The sequence below is a fragment of the Megalops cyprinoides genome, chromosome 4 (assembly GCF_013368585.1).
Source record: "Megalops cyprinoides isolate fMegCyp1 chromosome 4, fMegCyp1.pri, whole genome shotgun sequence".
Lineage (NCBI taxonomy): Eukaryota > Metazoa > Chordata > Actinopteri > Elopiformes > Megalopidae > Megalops > Megalops cyprinoides.
Window position 1 is genome coordinate 2,075,448 of NC_050586.1, and position 24,739 is coordinate 2,100,186.

Below are 24,739 nucleotides of genomic sequence, written 5' to 3' on the forward strand. Positions count from 1 at the left end.
GGATGTAGGCCTCTACCTGTAATTTAGGCCTGAGTGGCAGTGCCTCCTTTAATGAGGGTGAGTTTATTCCTCCTCCCTGAAAAGCCACCGAGAGAACTAGACACCCTGCAAGTGCGCCCTGATGTGGCAGTCACGCACTGGCACCCACTGGCATCATTTTCATTAACCGATTACCAGCTGGATGATTAAACAGTATGAGATTATAAAGGTCCCTCGTTTGAACTCCATGGCCGACAGACGCTCCTGGGTCTGCCTTTACAGCTTCTGCAGATTTTCATGCTTGCCAGTGGGAAAAAAAGTACAATTACAATGTTTGGCATTATTCCCAAGCCAAAAAATATCTGATTATGAGCCTGCCAAAAAGTGCCTGAGTAATCTGCAAAAACAAAAAAGAGATTATCATCATAAAATCCATTTCTTGGCAAATATGTATTTTTTTTTTTGTATTTGTAGGTGAAACAATTGGAATCATAAATATGTGAAATGAAGAGATTTATTGATGTGAGACAAGTTGCATCTCACTTGTATCTGTTAATTAATCTAAATCAAAGAGAAGAGGCATTTCCAAACCCACAATCAGTTCATTGGTTCCTGGGGCTGTGTCTCATTGATTACTGCATTCATTACCATATGCAGTACTGTAGAACTGTATTACATTTTCATTTGGCAGGCCCGTGTTTATGGCTCGCAAATCTAACATTTTATCCGGGGTTGCAGTTGGATATTTATTGCGGATATTTGGATTAAGCACTTTGCACAGAGGTGCAACAGTGGTACTATGCCAGGGAATCAAACCGAACACCTTCTGGCCAGAAGCCCGGGGAATCAAACCAAACACTCTCTGGAAAGAAGCCCAGTTTTTAAACCTCTGCACTACACTGTCTCAAACATACAATTATTACACTATTTTAGTAACACAGTTTTTGTGAAATTCGGCAAAAGCTACCCTTTTGAGTAAAAACACAACATCAAATTAAGATCTGGAGAAAATGACCTTTTGAATGAACTTTAAAGATATACATGGAAACACAAGCAGTCAGCCAGGGACTTAAAGGACATCTGGCACAAACAATAATCATAAGGGACTGTTAGATGAACCTTCATAGTGAGGTTTGTAAGGAAGAATACAAGATTAAAGTAGGCTGAATTACAGGTGTTCAGTGTGGCAGGAACAGCATTAGAAATGAGAGAACAGGGAACACGCTGTTTATACAGGTGTGTCTGCAGGTGAAGACACCGGGTGAGACAGTGCACAGTCATAACAAGGGCAGGAGGGTCATTACCCCTCTGAGAGGGACAGAGCAGAGGGGATGATATAGAACCCAAAGAAGGAAGGCAAGATGGCAGAGGTGATATCAGGCAGGGCGAGAGGGAGTGGAGGCGGAAGCTGTGAGATTGGGGAAAATGAGGAGCAGAATGGTTAACAAAGTGGTGAGTGAGGAAGCGAGAGGCTGGCTTCCTACCTGAAGGTAATGCCACAGCAATTTAACTCACAGCAGGGTTCTCATTAGTTCCACTCTCACAAGAGTCCCCATGTACCCCTTCCTTCTGAGGAGAAGGTAATGAGCAGCTAGGGCAACTACCCAGGACCCCAGAGACAGCAGGCACTGGGGGAATAGTACGCATGAGCAGCCAGGGTGTTAAAGGCTGCCGGTGCAGAATCCACCACCTCTGCGCATCAACCTGCAGAGGTGCATATCGCTTTGCTTTTTGTCTTCCTATCTGCCTCTAACAAGACTCGGCTTGTTTTTTTTTTTTTCCTGATGTGACTGTCAGTGTTGTAGGCCACCCCCCCCCCCCCCCCCCCACAGTGACCAATCACCTCTCACCGACCACATGCAGAGTACCTGACAGGTGATCTGCAGCTCTGTGGGATCTCTGGAAGCAGAGTAGTCGTACGGGAGAGCAGCATCTGGGTTTGTGATCAGTCAGACCTGGTTTAAGAGTTCTCCCCAGGCCTCTGATGAATCAAAGCCTGTATGGATTTTAGCCTGGAATCCATCCCGATACAACCGACTAAGCTGGACAACATCTAGAATTTTCTATGCAACTCTATTCCATCCATCCACGCACACACACACACTCACTCACACACACACACGCATGCATGCACACACACACACATACATACACACACAGGCACACACACACACATACACGCACACGCACGCACAGGCACACACACATGCGCACGCACGCACACACATACGCACGCACACGCACACACATACACACAAACACACATACATACACACACACACGCACACACATACACGCACACACACACACACACACACATGCACACGCACGCACACACGTGCACACACACACACACACCCAGTCATGCACACAATCCCACCTCAATGAGGAACACACCATCCATCTCAACATCTAAACATTTTCATTCCGTTTCCTGCAAAACATGTTCCCAGACTCTCTTTGATTATAGTACAATGCTCATTTGCTGCCTTTAAAAAATGCATTAATGAAAGAATTTGCATTTATATTGGATTTTTTTCCCTTCCCAGTGAGTGAGGGTGAGATCATCACAACACTGACCACACAAAGTACAGATCACGGGCAGCATGGCTGTCCTTGTGAAACAGCTTCAGCCATCGGAAGGGAAACACTCCCGGGATGAAAAAGAGCTCATAAATTTACCCCACACTGAATGCTCTCTGAAAATACTATAGCATCCAATGCGCCATCCACTCTAATCAGAGCATATGGTAGGAAATGCTGTCATGCTGTCGGGAAGCCTGTGTCAAGTGTACTTAATTATTAACTCTGATTGGCTGTTGACATCTTCTCTTCTTCCTGTACGCAATCAGTGGGGAAAGTGGCAAAACCTGACTACCTTTCAGGAAAATGGCATCTGAAATGCGCCATGAATCAGATACAGCTGACCACAATTTGTGTGTTTATATGGCAAAATAATAGAATAATGGAACATGAAAATTCCTAATTGCGACCATGTAATGATGATGACAACGATGTAGGTAATTGTATTCAGAATTCAAACAGGAGAACATTACGGCATAACACTATATTACCATATACCACTCAATGGGAATAAAAGCTCTTTTCCTCAAAAGTAATTACCTCTCACACAGCAAGGGGGCAGCGGTTGTGTGTAAGGTGTAAGAGTCATTCTCACACTGTGCATCACACATCCTGTTCTGAACCCGCAGTGGAAACAGACCCTTATAAAAAGTCACTGTGTCACTAGGCCTTAATTGGTCTCAGTGAAAAGCATCCTTCATTAAGTAACTACAAGGGAGTCACCCTGATAATGCTCCTCTCTCTCAGAAGCTCAGTTTCAATGAGTCTGCAATCAGATAAGAGCGCAGGCCACTGGGAAGTGTCTGTTCTCCCGCTTTGGGCCAAAAATGAGCTCATATTTCTGGGCTACAAAGGGCCTGGAAAATAGAGGCTTTCTCTGACCTGCTTGGACCAGCAATTCACTCCCAATAATCTGTCCTTGGACGTGTAGCCAGACTGCATATTATCTCTAACTCAGCCACTTGAAATAAGAACATGAGACTAAAAGGAAGTTTCAAATGAAAACAGACAATTCAGCACATACGCACTCATCATTGCTCCTGTAGTCTATAGTGTGTCTAGCCAAGTCTTGTCCTGAACACTCGAAGTGTCTCTACTCCCACCACGAGTAAGAATAAGATGTTCCATGCATTAATAACTCTGTGAGAAAAACTACATCTTGGTGTCAAAGTGAAATCTACCTTAAGCTACTCTCGACTTCTGACCTCTTGTTCTGAAGAAAGAGCTGCTTCTGTAGTCCATTTCATGTGAAGTATCCTTTTTATAAATTCGAAACTCTCAATGAAATATGAGGGAAGGTACTGCAAAGAGCTTGGGGGTCATGTGTTTGTTTAGTTAGCGAAGAAAAAGAGCAAGAGAAGACGAGATGGTGGATGTAACATATTCAGTCATAAGCTGTAGCGGTTTTTAAGACATATTTAAATAGCATTTGCATCATCAATGTTAGTTAATGTTCACAGATCAATGCATGCAGCAAATACCCCTCAGGGCTAAAGGACACATACTCATTTTAAAGAGAGAACAGGAGCGACAAGACACATGCTAAAGGGGGAGTGAATATAATCTTGAAAAATACTTCTCTAAGTTGTGCAAGCAGTGAAACAAAGGAGGTCATTACAAATTCTATCAAGAGACAGAGGGCGAGAGAGAGCGAGTGAGAGACAGAGACTTCAGACTTCCATAAAGAGCACACTGTCTGGAATAAGTGTCAGACTGCCGTTCTGCTGAACCAGGGAGCAACTGATCATATTCATCCCCTACCCACTCTCATATTAAACATATCAATAAAAAACATAACAGCTTGGTTTATTATCCAAAAAGTATTTCATTCAATTAAGATTTTTTGTAACAAACTTACCGAAACTGATACAGGAGGTAAAATATATGACCCATCTAAATGAATACACCACAGGCAATGAGACCGGCATGAAGATAGACTTATGAGGACTTATAAAAAAACAGACTTATGCAATCAGAGGTGTGGAGTCAAACAGGGCTACACTTCCATGACTATTCAACACCCACAGAACAATCTCCAGTTCCTGGTCTGACTCAATTCACAATAGAGAAGTCAAATTCTTCAAAAGGACCTTGTTCTACAATTTCCCAAAGAATAGGGACCACAGCCCTGCTGCGCTGAAGCAGTACTGCTAGACCTGGGTCCTGGCAGGATATATGGAAAAGACAAAAGCAGTGATTTTCCAAAATAGTTCCATATCTCAGAGAAATAGATATGATTTTATCTTAGTAGCAATCCACACAGAGCACCGCTAAGGTCTGAGAGGTCTGAGAAGAAGCTCGGTGGGAAAATTCAGCCCAGAAACGGATGAATCAAGAGAGAAATAATGCAGGCCATTTTACGTCGTGAGGAGAAAAACGTACATTGACATCCAAATCAAAACTTGCTTAAGCATATTTGACTCTGTGATTGAAGAAAATGTCTTATGAGGCAGGCAAATGTGGGGTCTGCTTACAAAGCAAGTTTTCTGAAACATCAGGACAAACGCCCAACTGAAATACTGCGCAGGAAGAAGCAAACCTCCAAACAATGCATCTATTATTTATCAAAATAATAATAAAAAAAAAAAACAGTAATTAAAATTTTGGAAAACTTGAAAGAATAGCAACCCCCACTCATATCATTACTATGCAATGGCAGGAGCCGGGCCCAGAAAAGAGCCCCCTCACTCAGCAGGTCCTGGGGCTCACTTCGCTAATCCTGTCTAATGCCACATCGCCTCAGGACTACACATCTCAATACAAACAATCAGAGTCAACAAACATCACATCACAACACCAAAAAATGGCATTACCTACTGGGACACACACAGAGGCACAAAGCAGGACAGACTGCTATCTGTCTGCAGTATGAGCATATGCTGAGGCAGATTATCTGACCGTGGTGAAAGATTTCAGGGAAAAATACTGACAAACTATAAACTCAGTGAGCACAGCTTGGCCATGGAGACTGTCGACAGTCAGACATGGCTGCCCAAAGAGGACAAGCTGTGCTCACACTGTCAGCTGCAAATTGTTGAGATAAGGCTTCTGTTCAAAACCGTGTGTGTGTGTGTGTGTGTGTGTGTGTGCATCCATATGTGTATGCATGTGTATGCATGTGCATGTGTGTGTACAGTTTGTTTTCCTACATTGTTAATGGGAAATGTTTATTTGCAATACAAATGCGGTCTTTATCATGCCAATGAAGAAAGGTGAACTAAATTGAACTTAACTGATCTGAGAGAGAAGAGAGATAGGGTGAGAGAGAATGAGACACAGATAGTGAAAGAGAGAGAGAAAGAGAGACTGATAGAGAGAGACAGAGAGAGATCAGCAGAGGTTGAGACAGGGGATGGTCCTGAGTGCTGAGAGAGGAGCCTTTCCACACAGTTTACAGAGAATGGTCCCACTGCCCAAGTTAATAATGCTCAATAAAAGCTTGGCTTGATTAAACAATTATAACAATCCATTAATAAGTTATTCCTTCACCCAGAGTGGGTGTGAAGATTTATGCTGATGCATTAACTCGGATATCGCTAATGGCCTGTGCTGAGGCCTACCGGCAAGAGATAAGAGCACAAACCAGACAGCCAGAAACCCTGTCACCAGAGAGGACATGCCCATACTCCTACCACCATTAAACTGACTGAGGAAATCTGCCAACTGCTTCAAGGCCTTTGATTTTCACTCATATTTTTTCCTCTCATTTTTTCAATTTAGGTCTGTGCTGCACATAGATCAAGGCAAATATTTTCTGTATCCAACAAAATAAGCCTTTTTTTAGCCATGCAACAGCCTTCCACTTTAAAGCTTTCAGTCACAAACGAGGTCACACTCTGCCATGGTGGCTGAGAGGTTTCTGTTACCCTACCTCCCACACACACTGGCCTACAGCCTCACCACCCAGGTAACCAGCCCGAGCTGTACCACCCAGGTAACCCCACCTAGCCTTAAAACCCAGGTAACCCCCCGTGCCTCACCACCCTAGCCTTCCCTCTGAATGCCTGAGCCTAAGTGGTGCTGTATTTAGATTGGATATCTACTCGGCTGCTAACTGCAGTGCTGTTTGTGGGTTAGCGTAACTGCAGTGCTGTTTGTGGGTTAGTACCGCAGGTGGCAGTCTTGCCAAACAGGAAAGCAATTCCCCAGTGCCCTCACAGGGACACTGTGCTGTAGGAGGTGTTGGCTTTCTAAAATGTTAAACAGACAACCTGACTCACTGTGGTCATTAAGATCATGTGAACCTTCCTGAAACAGCAGTTTTTGGTGTCCTGGAGAAATTCCCTGTCTGGCTCTTTAAAAGTGGTCATCTTACCCCAGTTTATTTGGCTAAATAAATCCATCTCTTTCCACCTTAGCTGATAGGCTCTTTGAAATATGAGAAATATATTAAAGGCACTGTATGAATGCAACTTATAGACATGGTATTTCACACAATTTATACTGCATGTCTGCTGAGTGCAAATAACATTGAAATTCTATTCATGTGGAATTCCTGCCTTCCTAAAGCATATGCTTTATGAAGGAGGTGCTTTACAGTAACACTCTGCCTATTGCCGTGTTATTTCACAAGCATCACTTTCTAATCAAAAATTTCCCTCTAAAGCAAATCACCACAGCATAACAACATAAGCCAAGCCATAAGGTTAAGAATTCACAACAGTAAGTTCTTGCACAAACTAATCTGCCTCCAGCCTCTTTAGCACCTTTTAAGCCAGCACTCCTGGTTTCAGATTGCAGGCAATTACAGCTCCGAAAATGATTCCTGAAGAAGATCATTAAAGTGCACTTAAAAACAAAACAAACGGAGAGAAATGTGGCACTCTGTCGCACCGAGCACGCTCTCATCAGATTTACTGCCGGCAAACAGATGTGTCTGCTCCTTCGCCCTTATTAAGCAAAAATAAGTTCAGCACACCCTCAATTTTACACTACAAGGGCGGTAATATCATCATAAGGTTTTATCAGCTCTATATCACACACAGCCTTTGGACTGTACTTCATGCTGAAACGCATTTTGCTTTCAGAACTTTTCCAACCGAAAATTGAGACAGTGGGGCACGTGACCTTGTTTTCCCCTGTGACGCCATGTCGTGTTTCCATGTTGGCATTGGGTGAGCTCTGTGATATCTCCTGCTACCTCTACTTCCACATGCTTACATAGAGTTGTCTACAAACTGACATGACAGTGTGCAATATGCACAGCAAAGGCCAGTTCAGTCTGTCACATAGCATACCAGCAAATACAACACAACCTGAAAAATAGATGCATACAAAAACAGACAGATAGACAGACAGATAGATGGATAGTCTTGAAAATGTAAAATTCTAGGCAATTGTTTTATTTCATGTTAAAGAAATCCTTAACTCTAGTTTCCCCTGAGTACAATGAATAATGCAGCATTTTATGGAAAAATCAGGACCAATTATCACAATGAAATGCTATGCACTTCCCAAACCAAAAGAGTGCTCATTCAGCCTCACTGCTTATTAATTTTTCATGTGGTTTACATTTTTTACTGGTTATTTCATTAGAATGTGTCCTTATTTCAACTTATGCAGTAGCAGACATCAAACAAGAAAGAGTCTTCATTTTTTTGAAATGTACAGTTATCTACTGTACCAACAGGGTTGCGCTTCTCAAACACGATCCCTGTCTGTACCGGTCCCTCAGAGGTGTAATGAACTTCCCACAGGAGACAGGACAGCGGAATCACTGGTCACCTTCAGATGCAGACTGAAGACCCAGCTCTTCAGACTGCATCTCAGTTCCACCTCAATCCCTGGCCCCCAACACCTGCTACTTGTAGTACTTGCTGTTTATTTTATGTGTAGTATTGCGTATAGTGTTTTGGATTCTGTGATCTAGTCACTGGTATATGGTGGTATACTTGGCTTCCATTGTCTAATCAGGTTGCACAAGTTCAATTGTGGCAACGCTTGAATAGTGTTTCACACTCACTGGTCTGGGAGTGCTGTTACCCTGGTCTGACACTGTTGCTAATTCAACTTGAATGGATACACTTATATTCTATTGTACTGGAAGTTGCTCTGGATAAGAGAATAGAATGGGAAATATACTTGAAATTCTGCATTTTTTCACCATTTTTCCCATGGCAAATATACTCCTGGTAACAACAGAATCACAGCGAGAGTGTACGTGCAGATTGGTATTTACCTATAGATCTTATATCTGGTCGTAAATCCTTGGCGGAATCTTTCCACGAAGGAGAGGTAACTCCGAGAGTGGTGGAAAGGCCCGCGGTCAGAGATGAGCCAATCAAATTGCTTGGAGACATGTTGCTCGGCAACGGCTGGATCCTGGTGGGAAGACTGCACTGTAACCTGGTCCCATACAAACAGGAAGCAGAAGACCTCAATACACCGCCAGCTCATGCTTCTCCTGCAGCCGCTCTCTGCTCATTCTCGCTCCATTCTGTGGAGACCTGCAGGGGGAGACAGTGAGCAAGTCAGCAAATAACGCATACTCCGCTAACAATCTTCAAAGACAGTAACACATACACATTATACACATATTGTTTTGTTTTCGTTCTTTTTCTTGTTTGCTTGTTTATTTCACATGACCAGCCAAACTCATGTTCATTACTGTTAAATGTTTCAGAGATGTACTGGTTTAGTCATACAATCATAACTTATCCAAAGTGTGCACATGATGACTCATGATGACATGATGACAATTTTTAAATGTTACAGGATACAGAGACATTCAACAGTTATAATACAGTTATATTAAGAGCTGTCAAAAATAAATCCTTGTCTCACAAAGTCTAGTTCTCTCCAAAATGACTACATCTGAAAAAAAGAACAAAAAACTTACAAAACAACCTTTATCATCAATGTTTTGTACATTAAAATGTCTTTGAAATAAAATAAAAACTTTGCCCCCACTTTATAGTGATTAATGCAAACAAACCACACATTTTTTAATTAAAAACCTCTGTAACGCATTAGGGAGATGAATTAAACATAAAACACACATTAAAGACATACAGTAGCTGCTAGTCCACCCAAATTGTCAGGACTGAATGGTTTATCTGGCCTGATTTTCAGTAAGCTTTGCTCTGACAGACACAGTTTACTTTCATTACATATTACATTACAGTTTCCTTGGTAGTTCACAGAACTTTCATTTCTAGCCGCAGTAGCTTCACTGTATATTACAGTGTATAAAATATAGCTGCACCGCTATCCTTGTTCATAGAGTTCATAACCGTCAGTTCATCCGGAGAATCTCTGCTGACCTGCATCAGTGTGGTGTAATGTGGATTTGATGTGTAACCGTTAGGTTGCAGTTTTGAATCCCATGGGCAATACTGCTGCTGTAACCCTCGTGCTCCCAAAAGATAAAAATCAAATTGTATCAATCATATATCAACATGCAGTATATAAACACAAACAGGAAGTGTGATGTCATCAGCAGTTTAAAAATCTAATGGCATTTTTATACAAATATGTAGCATTCATCCCCCCCCCACCCCCATGCTGCAGGTACACATGCTACTCCCAGAAGCCCTTGCTTCCTCATCTGTCTGCGCTCAACAGCGGGCCGGTGGGCTGCACAGCTGCTAACCTAGAACACACTGGCAATGACAGAGCAGTGGCTCTCGTAAACTAATTCATTAGCCTAATCTGAAGCTGGTTGCTGGAGCATAGCTGTGCATCGTGTGCTGTGGAAGCAGGAGCAGGGCCAGGAGGGGCCAGGGAAACCGTTCGCCCCGTGTGTGAAAAGGCTCCATGCGGATAAAATTAAATATCTGTCAATCACTCTTGCAAGGGAGCATGCAGCGTGCACATGTGCGTGCGCGCGCTGTTGGAAGGTCAGAACCAGCCTCTCCATTGGATTAATAGCTGGGGGATTAAAATTAATTTTGCATTCATATTTAACAAGGCCTTGCGGTGAAGGAGACCAGGAGGTGAGGGACAAAAACAATTCAGTAGCTCCCTCAATGCAGCGGGATAAAGAGGGGTGTGCAGGGGCCGACAGCGCGGGAAAAGTCTCTGTAAGGTTACTGCAGGGCATGAGACTCAAGCAGAATCATCCCTCTGCCAATCACCCCTCTGCATTTCTCCAGCCATGCTTCACCTAACGCCTAACCACTAACCCGACATGTCAATTTGGGTTCTTTTTGATAACAAGGAAAAGAACTATGTTGTTGTCCCAGACCACAATTAATAATCTAGTGACTTGACTGTCATGGAAATCTGTACCTGCAACAAGTATTCAATGGGAGCTTGGGTTTGGGTTTGGGTTTGGGTTTGTTTTAACCATGTAATGGTCTCAGCTCCATTGGACACAGCTCCTGTTCGACAATTTCTTCCTCTACAGCCGTTCATCAACAGCAGTTAATTCCAAAAAAAGAAAAAAGAAAAGTTACATCCAATACTGATTGGCCCAGATGCTGCACAAGACCAATAAGTCCAATTCTAATTGGCCGTACAAAAGGCTTCACTTTTCGGAGCTTTCCTCCAGTTTCTTGATCATTTCAGTCTTTTTCTCTCTCAGACAGACAGTGTGGTGATAGTGTTTTTCATACACTTTTATCATGAAAAAGATTTTTGCTTGGCCTCCATCCTGCAGGAAGAGGAAGCATTCCCCAGGATAAGATGGCTGAATCTTTAATCTGGTGCTCAGTCTTCCAGGCTTCAGGCGCTCTGAGCTGAAGCCCAGCTCTCGGTCTGCACAGCACAACAAAGCCCCCCGCCATGACGGCCACCTCGCTTTGTTTCAGTATTTCCGTCTCTATCTCTTTCATCCACCTTTCAGAGAGAGAAGCTTCCTGCTCCTTAAATCATAAGGTCTCTTTTCTGTATTCCCTCATCTCAGATAAAGCAATGGGTCAATGCATAGTGTTGCACTGAGTGGTTTGGAATATGGATGAATACTTGGTACATCTGAGGAATATGCACATACATTTTGTCATTTAGAAAATGGGTTTATCCAAACACCAAACACCAATGTGCAAATGCAAAGTGCATTAAAGAATACAGCATGAAATTCTGTATGAAAAACACAGACATGTACATGATTCCACACGTCAAAGGACATGCAATTCCTCCATTATTACGAGAATGAACAACTACAAAACCACAAAAAAACTACAAACCACAAAACTACAAGATATAAATGTTATATTACAGTAGGAGGTATGAGGTACAGTCTGAGGAGGTGGAGGAGAAACCATTACAGAACTGGGACTGTTTAACTAATGGCTGTAACCACTTCTCCAGCCTTTCTGCGCTCTAGTGGCTAACCTCTTCCTCGTTACTGTGAAAGTGGTTTAGTCAGGTATTCAGGTTGTCAGTTAGTCATTGAAGAGGACGCTACCATCTCCAGGTCCCCTTCCTCCAGTCACAGACAGAGCCTCTATAAGTTATTTCACAGGTTCCTCAGCAGTGAGACTCACCCCCCACCCAGTTACCATGGTGCACTGATACACAGGTGCGGTTAGGTGAACCGACACCTCCCAGTTCATGTGGGCTGTCTTAGAGGGCCATTCAGCCTACCTGCTGCAGTGCAGTTCTTTTAACTTCCTTTAAAGTGGCAGGCTTAAGCAGAGATTATTACAGTACATCGTCACGCGTTTTGACAGGCGGTGACACTGACAAGACGTATTGTGTAAGAATAAAAAAATTGAGTGTAACACTTGCTGAAAATGGTTACTCAGTGTTAAGGACAAAGCCCTGCAGCGGTGCAGCAGTGTCCCTCTGGGAGCTGACAGACAGTGATGGGGGGATGGGGGGGGGTGGGGGGGTGGGGGAGGGGGGGTGGGCGTTCTGCAGGGAGAGCCCACCCACAGCTGGGGGGAACCTGAAACAATTACTCTGAAAATGTGTCATAATCTCTATTTTTCCAAAATGTCAGCTGTATCTCCTCGTGTTAGGCGTTTTCAAAATAAAGCACTAAAAATAAAAAAAGCGATCTGTGCATTCCATAACTCATCCAGAAGCTGCCACAGGCAAAAACTTACTGAGTCAGCCAGAAATAAAACAGTAATTACGATTCCCAACCCCGCCCCCAACCTTCGAGGAAGAAACGGAAAATCCCCAGGGACACACATACACGCACACACACACACACACACACACGCACATGCACACGCTCACACACACACACACACACACACTGGAAGTCGCTACATAATTGATATTACATGACTCAGATTTTACTCTTGAGCCATACGTTTGCATAAGTATCTCCTCCCAGTCTTACACTGGTGTGTGGTGCTTTCCATACCGCTCTTTTACACTGCCTATCTCATAAATACAGCGAGTAGCACTTCCGTATATGCTATGCATCTTGGGTTTTTTAATGTTTATATATTTCTATATCTTTAGGGGGCTGGCATACAGCAGAGTTTATGCATTGCGTATGACACTTTCTCAGGGTAATTATTTCAATCTCCCCCCACGCCACCCCCACGCGCCACCCCCCGCTGTGGGCAGGACAGACGCCATCCCTGTCACTCTCTGTCATCTCCCAGGGTGTTGTTCTGCCTAACTGCTCCGCCGCTTCGTCCTGTAACGTCGGGTAACCGTTCTCAGAAAGCGCTCGGTTCAGCTCCGCGGCGTACACCGCAAACACCGCCGTGAGCACAGCGGGGGGGGCGACGGTCGGGCCTTCCCTCCCGCTGACACAGCACCGAGACTTTCGGCTGCCTCTGAACACCCACGCCCCGCTAAGAGCCGCGCAGGCAGAGAGGATTCTGGGTAACACTGGAGCTGGTGCTGCACATTAGTTACCCATCAGAGATCGCAGACAGCTGCAGCACTCTTCCTGCTGATTGCTTTTCAGAGAGTCTCTGCGATACCTCACACTCACAGTTACTGTTTTACAGCTCTGTGTTCCTGTGGTCCTGCTGTGGTCTGCAGCTATCTACAGGTCATCAGATGTCATCCTTTCCTCTGCAGAGCTCCAAACACAGACTCCTACTAATATGGCTATCAGTAGTTACTCCAGCAGCAGGAAGGATCACATTTCTACCTAATGCACAGCCAAAGACAAGATAGCAGCACTGAATCCTTCCGATAAGGCAAAAGATATTCTATTCGGACTTAAGTTTCTCCCGACAGGTAATTAAGACTTGCCTGGACATGGTATGGAATGATTCTGAAGCATTAGGTGAACCACGAAAAGACTGCACGCTTAAAGCATACTGATTGGATAACACAGATAAAAGAATTGTATAATTTGATCTTCATAATCGTGAAAGAAAATGCTCTTCAAGCAATTAAATAGCACATCAGCGATGCCCTGCCCTGAACACTGATCCAGTCTGCATAACATGCAGAGTCCTCCTGTCTGAGCAGGGGTGTGTGTGTGTCCGTGTGTGTTCATGGGGGGTAAGGGCATTAGTATTAACCCTTTTCATGCTGTGATACAGTCCTCTCTGGGCATTTAGAAGCATGTGATGCAGTTGATATATTCCACTAATATTTCTATTATTGAGAATTGCTGCCTTTCACACCTTCCACTTGATCATTCTATTTTGTCCCCAGCAGGAAAATACTCTGTGTTTTAACTGTACATTCTCCTAAGGCATCATAGCAAAGACAACCACAGGAACAATACCAACAAACTCAGTGACACTTTAGTCTGCCAGGTCCAGAAACACAACTCTGCCAGTGCTTCATTGGGTGTTACTGGTGGGTAACTTTGCACAGTTATTGTGATAAGCTAATTCGAATAAGCAGATCAATATTGATATTACTGGCCTGCAGAATCTTATATTTCCACTGATAGTGCCACCCTAACCATAACCCTACCCTACCACTGCTCTAACCACACAAAATTCAGAGCTTTCATGCACTGAGTGTCCTGTTCTTGATATTATACTTTAAGTTAGTATCCTTACACCTGCTTCTGACACCATTCTGGGCAGAGCACTAAATGCTTTGGGTCTCCTCCACTTCACCGCACAAATCTGGGCATTTCCTGCAATAGACGGTCCATGGAGAGTTCAGCACCATCTGTGATGTCAGAATGGGTGTGTCTGAAGCTTAGTGATTGACAGACAGCAGCAGATGATCAGAACAGAAAGTTTGTAGCTGGTGATAAGACACTGTTAACATGCACTGCCAAGCCTGTACATTACATGCATTTTTGTAATGCTTGCATTAGCAAGAAAACAATTAATTGCTTTGTTTAAGGAAAAAGGAATGCTCCGATTTTTTTCCTGCTGTACAACATGAAATGAATGCAAAAATAACTTGAAGAGATTTTGTGGAACTGTTTGCCCTGTCAGCTTCATAAGCAAGAAAGCAGAGGTTTTAAAAATGTATAAGTTACACTGCTAAAGCAGCCAATCAGGTACTACAGATGTCTTATTAATAGTCTAAGCATCAAATAGCTTGCTAATGTCTCTCATTTCTTGTAGTGTCTCTTGTGCAAGATACACAGCTACTACTTACAAGCTATATTTATTTGTCTCAAATAATTTGACATGACTTGCTGGATAGCTTAAGATATTCTGAGATATGCATGAAATGAGTAATTATGTGTAGTGAACGAAGATAAACTTTCCCTAATGATTCCCATCCTGCAAATAACAGCATCGTTAAGCAGTGATCAAAGTGAACAGAGATGTTAAGCATAGTGGATTTATTAAGACAGATTCATATTGCTTCCAGAAAGGCAAAAAACAACCTCAAAATAAAACAAGGGGAATAAAAACTGTAATAATTGGTTGGCTAACTCACTTTAAACTAATGTTTGATAACCTAGTGGAACTGATAACAGGCAGCACATTCTGTGTCTGCTTGGCAGGCTTTCCTTTGGTCTCTATTTTATAAGCTTCTCTCCAGTTTGGCCAGCAGTTTACCTCCATGCACTATCATCATGGACTGTTAGTGCTGTGATCTGCTCATCTCGTGGTGTCAGTTTCTGACCCCCACACCTGCCCGTAGCAATCCGCTCTCTCGGGGCTGCCCTCTGCACGAAAGGTCAATTTTGCCGTGACCCGTTTGCTCCCGGACTCTCAGGCCTGGCACATCCCTACGCTGCTGAATGCAGAGGGGAGATTTCCGCCCCAGCAATAATGGCAGCTTTAGACAGTGTCAAAGCAGTGTGCTGGAGGCCTGGTGGAGAGAGGGAGAGAGAGAGAGAGAGAGAGAGAGAGAGAGAGAGAGAGAGAGAGAGAGAGAGAGAGAGAGAGAGAGGGAGAGATAGAGAGAGAGAGAGAGAGAGAGAGAGAAAGAGATAGAGAGAGATAGAGAGAGATAGAGAGAGAGAGAGGGGGGGAGAGATAGAGAGAGAGAGAGAAAGAGATAGAGAGAGAGTATGAGAGAGAGAGAGAGAGAAAGATAGAGAGAGAGAGTGAGAGAGAGAGAGGGAGAGAGATAGAGGGAGAGGGGGGATAGAGAGAAAAGAGAAAGACAGAGAAGGCGAAAGAGGGAAGGAGACACAGGGACAGAGAGGCAGAGAGGGGGAGCGGGAGGGGGGGGGTGGGGTAAGTGGGAGGGGGGAGAGATGGCAAGAGAGAGAGTCTGGCTCTGCTGGCACGTCTCATGCAGATTCCTTCTGTCACAGCTGGGGTTGCAGAGGCCTGAGCTTCAGGGGCGATGGGGGGGGGGGGGGGTGTCCTGTCCCTCCTTATCACGGGCCGAGGTGTGAAGATTACCACTGCCTGTTTGCAGACGCCCCAGGATAACGAGGCGACAGCCTGACACTCTCAATCCCAGACTCATCAGCGGAGCAGGCGGGGGGCGGAGTGGGGGTGCAGGGGCGGAGTCAGGGGGTGCTTGTATCTTTTTTTTTTGCCTTTTCTGCATTTTTGAAGGCCCGCAGCTGTGCCCTGACCTTCAGAAGCCATGACTCAGCATGCTGGCAGGCACCATAATTACAGTCCAGCGTTGCTCCCGTCGGCCAATCAGCACAGCCGAGGATCAATGGGAGATTTAAAATACAAACCAATGCACTAATGGGCTGAGTTATGGTTCCAATTTACCTGCGACCCAAGATTTATCGTCCTCCGATCCATTCTGTGGGCGCAGGGCGGTGTGCAGGGGGTGGGGCAGGGGGGATGATCAATGTAGGACCAGCGCAAATCCAGTCCCGAGCTGTCACGCCAAACACTACAATGCTGATCGAATGCTGATTGCTGGTTGGTTAGCACAGCGCAACCTCTCTGGGGGGGGGGGGTTGCAAAGTCATCACAGTGATGACAATTAGAATGAATGAAGCGCAAGCGTTGGGGGGGGGGGGCACGGAGCTGCAGCGTTTGTGCAAACGGGGCCGTGTCGGCGCCGGGGCTCCTTATTGTAATTCAGCGCAGAACGTGGCTGTTCGCACAGGAATCAAAGAACAGGTTTACTGCCGGGTTTGCAGGGTCAGCCGCGAGACCCTGCGCTGTTTTCCCTCTGATTTCCTCTGTTCTGCATCAGCCCAAAGTACACATCAGCTTACACACCCCGTGCTGAGGCACAGCTGATGTTTGGCAGAAAATTGTGTTTTTTTTTTCTCGGCGAGAGTCGCGGCTGAGCACCTGCTCTGCATCATTACAAATTCCCACAGTTCCATGCTGCGTGGTGTGGCAGCCAGACGTGTTTCAGGGGGGCACTTTACTCATTTTATTTAACTGTGGACACGTCAGGCGGCAGGGCATTAGGGGGGGCCCCGCTCGCGCCGCGGACAGATTGGAGGGAGCCTTTAGCCCCCCCCTCACCGGAGGCGCGAGAAGAGAAGTCACTCTTGTGTGAAGACAAGATGAACTTTTGCAACCTGCTCCGACTGTCACAACAAATCTTCTGCTCAGCCAGAGAGTGAAGGAGAGCAAGTCAGCGAAAGAGAGAGGGTGAGAGAGAGAAAGAGAGAGAGAGAAAGTGAGTGAGAGAAAGAGAGAGAGAAAGATTGAGAGCTGCAAGGAGAGCCAGAGAGAGAGAGAGAGAGTTAGTGAGAGAGGAGAGCAAGCAGGAGAGGGAGAGAAAATGAGACGAGGAGAGTAAGTGAGAGAGAGAGAGACAGTGAGAACAAAAGATGGAGAACTATGAAAAGAGAGAGACAGCATAAGGGAAAGAGACAGAGCGATACAGTGAGAGAGGCAGAGCATTTTTGGCCACTCATCAATCTAAGCATGAGTTAGAGGAACCGATTTTGTGACCAGGTGGTTGCAAGATTGAGTCCTTGATGAGGCACTGCTGTGGTACCCTAGAGAAAGGCAGTTTACCTGAATAGCTTCCCTGAGATATCCAGGTGTGTACCTGAAATTAAGTCAGATGACCCTGATAGAGCAGACTGGGGCTGCTTTGTTTCTCTTGAAAACGAGCCGCAGCCTGATACAGGTGCGGTCGGGCCTGGTTCAGCAGAACGGCTCGGGCCGAGCGGCTCGTCCAACAGCAGCTGCAGCGTTTGACAGCCCGCCTGTCCTCTCTGCAGCCCGCCTCCAGGCCCCGCCCCCTGCCCGCACTTCCTGCCCCCCTCCTCATTCCGGGGACATATGCTCACAGCGAGACCCGCCACGGTGAATTACTCACGGGAAGAGTGTGCCGAGGCCGCAGAGCATGCCCGTTCACTGCGTCAGAGAGCGGCGTGAGGTGCCGGCGTGAGGCACGGGGCGTAAACCGAAAACGCAAAGCCGCCGCCGTGATCGCTCAGCGGGGGCCACACGTCCCCTAGCGGTGCGACATTAATCATTCACAGCGCTCAGGATCCCCGATCCGCCAGCATTCGCTGACCTCAGTTCAGTTCTGCTGACGACGCCTCCTCCGCCCCTCATCTGAGCGCTCTCTCCCCACAAACACTCTGAATCATTTATTTATCTATTATTTATTTATTTCCATTTGACAGGAAGGCCCTTTTCTTTCTACGCTCCCTGTGCTTGTGAAACAGTGGTGGAGGGGAGCTATACCTTATTCTGCACAATCAGACACATTGGGGGGGGGGGGGGGGGGCACAGGATGCAGCACAGGTACAGGAGAGAGGGAAAGAGAAATGGAGATAAAGAAAGAGACAGAAACAGGGAGAGAGAGAGAGAGAGAGAGGGAGGGAGGGAGAGAGAGAGAGAGAGAGAGAGAGAGAGAGAGGGAGAGAGGGAGAGAGAGAGAGAGAGGGAGAGAGAGAGAGAGAGAGGGAGGGAGAGAGAGAGAGAGAGAGAGAAAGAGAGAGAGAGAGAGAGGGAGAGAGAGGGAGGGAGAGAAAGAGAAAGAGAGGGAGGGAGGGAGAGAGAGAGAGAGGGAGGGAGGGAGACAGAGAGAGAGAGAGAGAGAGAGAGAGAGAGAGAGAGAGAGAGGGAGGGAGACATCTATGTGAGATACAGAGTCAAGAAAATGAAACTAAAGGGGTTTATGATTCATAGAGTAATAGGGTACTGCTGTATCCTTAAAAAGCAGGTCTGGTACCTTAAGCACATTTAGGGGACATTCTTATGCAGAACGACTTCCACTGGTCATAATTTTCTATCAGATAGTACAGCTGGATATTTACTGAGGCAATCGTGGGTTAAGTACCTTGCCCAAGGGTACAAGAGCAGTGTCCCAGCGGGTTGAACTGGCAGCTGGCAGTTATGAGCCCTGCCACCACGCCACACTGCTGCAGCATTGTATGTGAATATAACACTGCACACGCTCATACATCCCATAATTCCAATGTTACCATTACAGTAGATGTGCTCATATTTCTGCCTGTGTGTGTGTGGTGGTGGAGAGTTACCGCACACACAGTCACACACACATACTGTTCAAACCTGACGCATAAAAAATCTCTCACACTTACTGATAAACGCTTTAATTACCTGTTAAACTGCTTTGACAAATGCACCTCCAGCAGACGGGGAATCATCAATCTATTCACAAACTGATCTGGGATCTGTGTGCTGGTGGGGACAGCAGCCAGCCATAGAGGATGGCTCAAACGGAAGTACGTGTGAGAACAGAATTTAATCACAGAGACACAGGCCTGTCTCGGCCTGCTCATTATCACTGTCCAAAGAGCAGCCGCTCACAGAGAGCCCTCGGCCTGCTCATTATCACTGTCCAAAGAGCTGCCGCTCACAGAGAGCCCTCGGCCTGCTCATTATCACTGTCCAAAGAGCTGCCGCTCACAGAGAGCCCTGCTGCCATCTCTCTGCATTTACTGTCTGGAGCAATTTTACTCACAGGAACTGCAACGGCCACATCCTGAGCAAGGCATTGTGGGAGAATTCTGTAATGGGGCACATCCTGAGCAAGGCATTGTGGGAGAACTCTGTAATGGGGCACATCCTGAGCAGGGCATTGTGGGAGAATTCTGAAATGGGGCACATCCTGAGCAGGGCATTGTGGGAGAACTTTGCAATAGGACACATCCTGAGCAGGGCATTGTGGGAGAACTCTGTAATGGGGCACATCCTGAGCAGGGCATTGTGGGAGAACTCTGTAATGGGGCACATCCTGAGCAGGGCATTGTGGGAGAACTCTGTAATGGGGCACATCCTGAGCAGGGCATTGTGGGAGAATTCTGAAATGGGCCACATCCTGAGCAAGGCATTGTGGGAGAACTCTGTAATGGGGCACATCCTGAGCAGGGCATTGTGGGAGAATTCTGAAATGGGCCACATCCTGAGCAAGGCATTGTGGGAGAACTCTGAAATGAGGCACTGTGCATTGCGGTCTCCTGCTATGGGGCCTGCATCAGAGTCTATTGCCACAGATATTCTGTTCACTGAACAGCTATTCAGATCCACATGTTTAATGTTGAATACTGTCTCTGTCGCTGCTGAGGGCAAAAGCATTCTGATGCGCTGCCTCCTTATGAATGCACATGAGAGGGACTGTGGTCAAAGACAGATCTGCACATGAAACATCACAGAAACGTGCACAGCCAGTACTGCATCCACCACTGTTCCTCCTGTTATCCACCACTCTTCATACAGAGGAGGGAAGGAGCAGAGCTGAGAGCTTCCTTGCTCATTGGTCTCTGCCGCTTCCCAGCGCAGAGAGAAAGCTCTGTCTCTCTCCATTTGCTGGGGGGCAGATCATTAGTAGTAACGAGGGAGGGGCCATTTTCCAGTCAGCTCCTATTTTCCTGTGTCTCCTTGCAGGGCAAGGCAACAATCTGCTTCTTCTATCGAGTAATGTGGCCAGGCCTCTGACAGAGGGAGCTGAGAAGTCCCTTTTTTCCCGGCTGGGCCTGACTCCCTTCTCTCTTCCAGGACTTGCTGCAACTCAGTGACCTACTTTCCGTACAGCACCATGTTCTTTTGCCTGGTCCTTCTCCCAATTGCACAGACACAAACCGCGCTCATTAGCCCAGCCAAATTCAATCACCACTCTCAACTTAAGGGGAACGTGTTATTCGTATGAAAAGCATGCAGTGGTGGCAGGATGTGTGAGAGCGAGCATATTTTAAACCTTCGCAGCTTAGCACACTTCCCTGAACAAGGGCGTCTGCTTAAACAAACAAACAAAAAAATCACTGGAGTCGGAGAGGATCTCTCTCCCCTTCCTTCCTGCAAGCTCTTTTTTGTTTTGTTTTTTGTGCCGGGAGATGCATGCATCATGTTCAGTCAAGCAGACATTAAAATGATTTACTGCCTCTTAATGCAGACGCTTCCCAAAGGTTACTCCCAAAACAGACACCTTTTACTGTCTGTCTTCAGCCCGCGGGCCAGCTTCAGCTCCGCAGCGTTTAGTGAGGCTTGCAGTGGGATTCTTCCAAAGACACTGTACCACTCATAAACTGATGAAAAATCACTGTTTAGCGACTCTAGCAGTTCTCTAGCATTGTGCTCTGTGCTCAGTCCCAGCTAATGAGAACAAGCTAACATTTAAAGTGTCAGTGTCCACCTAGGTCAATGTTTTATATTTTTAATCACAATTTTTATTGCTTTTTTATTAGTAGTATGTTTTATTAGTTGTAAGAATATTGCACGGCTTGTATTGTGCCTGCTTTTTCTGCAGCAGCTAAATGACTGTAGCGATTGGTTTTGAAATCCTGTAGTTTTGAAGTGCGGGGGATAGAAAAACTCTGTGATGATGTTGGATCACGTTGCAGCATATTGCATTCTACTCGCATCATACAGACAGCAGAGCGCACAGCGCATCGGCAAGCACGGCTGCCGCACACCATCTCCTCATTCTCGTCCCGCATCGGACTTGATTAGAATCACACGCACGCATCACGTCACATGACCATGGGAATTTCAGGACACTACGTACCATTAGCCCCTGACGTGACCTGAATACGGCAGACGCGTCGGTCCTTCCTACTGCTAACAGTAACACCAAGATCACCCTCGGATGAAATTACCCTCATTGAAACAGCCAGAAATCCAGGAGTTGTTGGATGCAATTTAGACTGTCTCTTCTTGTGTTCATTAGAAAAGCTGAGTCAATTTTATTTTTCCAAGTGTACCACGTATAGAAGTATGTTTTATATCTATAACATATTTTACTGACAATGCTACTGTTTTTTTTTCATTATATATGTTGACAGTCAGTTGTAATTCAATAGTCAATAGGAAAGGAATATATTATTATTGAAAATCTAAACCTTAATTTAAAATACAACCCCAAGACAAACCCAATTTATTTTTCAAAGAAGTTCATGTTCATACATACAACTGATAACTGGAGTGCTCTCAAACCAAGAGGCAGCTCCTAGCTGTGACTTCACATCTCAATGATGTTCGTGCATAAACACAATCCCTGATGAAGTCAGTCATGCAGCCAGTGTCTCTGATATGCGCTGCACCAAACGCCGAACACCGAGCGACATCCCGAAGCCCAGACGGGTAGCAGAGAGGAGCGTGGCGCGGGAATGGACCGCCCTCTATTTCTCATTCCTCTAATGCTTCAGACGATGCATCTTCCGTCCTCGCGTGACAGTCTGTGAGCTTAAGCTGACTGTTTAGATATTTTACTGCTCTCCATGGCGGAAAGAAATCAGCTGAAATGGAATCAGAGCTCTTCCTAGAGCGACACAAACCAACCCGAAGCTCAACTTCTGACTTGATTTATCCTGAGACTGTCGGCTCTCTGTCCTTTGCCCAGACGAGAGGGGGGTGTGGGTGAGGGATTTAACATGATTGCATCCAAATTGTAAACCACCGTTTTTTAAAGCAATCCGCCCCACTCCTTCTTTAAAGCAAACTGTGACTGCTATTCACATATGGATCTGAGTTAGAAGACAAGAAACCAATCAAAGTTCCTTGGAAGTGCATATCTGAACAGAACCATACTGCACTGCAGTGCATGACCTGTTTTCTGGTCTCATATATACTGTGTGGGTTACCACTGACTTAGCCCTCTAAGCTTATATTCCATTACATTGGTGCCTCTTCACTTTAGTTTTCAGGATCCATCCTACCTAACATAGATTTTGAAATGGATCCAGTTACCTGTAGCTTAAGGAATATAGTCAGTGAATCTTAATGGACTCTCAGGCGTGTTTCAGTATCAGAGAGTGAGATAATAGAATGGTAGTGTATGTTATTCTAGGTGTTAAAGGATTTTTTTTAATTGCAGGTAAAAAAAAAAGGCAGCAGGCAGTTCTGCAGGTAACAGCTCAAAGTGTTTCCAGTCCTGACGTGCTCGGCCTGTGCAGAGTTTGTTACGGTAATTACCCCTCAGGGATAATTACACCCGAATGCAAACCAGAAACAAAAAGTATTGATACGTTAGAATAATTTTGCTTGGGTTTTGTGAGGATGCAATGGAGGGCTGCCAATTCATTCAAAAGTAAGCTGCCTGTACGGTCGTCTGTGGAAAACTGTGCCAAAATACATTCACACATTACTTCACATTTAGCCTCACTGTCATGGAAGTGTTTTTTTTTTTTTTTTAAATGAAGATGGCCTTATAGTTTATTGTATCTCTCAACTTAAATCCCATGTTTGAAAAAAAGACTCTCAAACACACAGGCTTTGAGAGAAAACAGTTTCAATCAGCTACAGACATGTGGCTACCTTTCATTCTATTCACAGACCTGTATTTAAATAGCACTATGCTAGGAAACAATGTTCATTTTTCATTATCAAATCATTTTAGGTGCATTTAGATGGATTTAGGTGCATTGATCAGATTCAGATTAGTAGAAGCTAACTTGTGGTAGTGTTTGAATGGTGTTATGCTCACACTCACTGGTCTGGGAGTGCTGTTAGCCTGGCCTGACACAGTTTGCTCATATAATTGGATACACTTATGTTCTCTTGTGCTGGACGTCAGTCTGCATAAGAGCACCTGCTAAATGAATGAAATGTAATGTATCTTGACCCACTGGTGTATCGGTGGTAAATTTACTGAGAGAGGAGATAGTGCTATTGCTCTACCATTCTAATTTAAACGTACGAGGGGCATCAAAGAGTTAAATGAAAGGTTGCATATACGCATGGACACAGCATGAGGATGTGTGATGCAGAAAACATTACAGAATGAATTCATAAAGTGCACCAGTCAACTTTATTCGAGTCCAGCAAATCCTCTGTGCACCGCAGCGCCTCCAATAAAAGGAAGGGCGTCTTATCTCCAACCAGCAGCTTTCCAGCCATTCTACTGCTGCATATGTCGGTTAAAGAAAGTGTGAGAGATTAAAAGTAAAAAGCAGGAGGAAGATCTTGAGCCATCTTGTGCTAACATTTCAAACGCGATAAGGGAAGACGAGGGCCAGTCAAATCGGTTCTTCTTGCTTCCTCTGAGGGGAGCAGCTTTTGTGGAGAAAAGCCCAGTAAGTTGGACAAATCATGGCTAGAAAGACATTGCATACTTTTAATGGCACTTATTTTGGAAGTCCAGCCAGAAACAAATCACTTTTAGCCCCCTGCCAGGGAAATCTTTGCTCTGTTACCTTGCCTTTTCTCAAGGCAAAATGCCCAGCTGTTTAAATCTTGCAGCAATCAACCAAGTATTAACTTACACAACAGCATCGCTTGACAGCATCACAGCATTTGCGACAATGTCCAAAAAAGAAACATATTTTAAATATGTTAACAAAATGCAGCTGTAGATAAACACTATTTGTAATGCTTGCATTACAATTCCAATATGCAGAGGTACCTAAAGCAACAATGTAATATGAATCAGTGTTTGAGTCTCCTTAGACAGTAGACCTTCTGCATTAGTTAATTCTCAGATGTCCAAACTGGATTCTCACGCCACCTGAGAAAATGGACATATTAACACATCCCTCATAGCTGAGCTGGATAGTCAATGTAAAAATATCTACTCACTACGCAGGTAGTATTTGCCA

At 45.1% G+C, this 24,739-nt stretch overlaps 1 protein-coding gene across 1 annotated transcript in view; it reads right to left on the bottom strand.

Moving 5' to 3' along the window:
• LOC118776928 (BMP/retinoic acid-inducible neural-specific protein 1) overlaps nt 1-24,739 on the bottom strand; it is an 85,154-nt gene that overhangs the window by 44,546 nt on the left and 15,869 nt on the right. The window contains exon 2 of the mRNA XM_036527577.1: nt 8,741-9,008. Within this exon, the coding sequence (XP_036383470.1) occupies nt 8,741-8,958 (218 nt within the window). The 5' untranslated portion in view covers nt 8,959-9,008. The remainder of the gene's footprint in view (nt 1-8,740; nt 9,009-24,739) is intronic.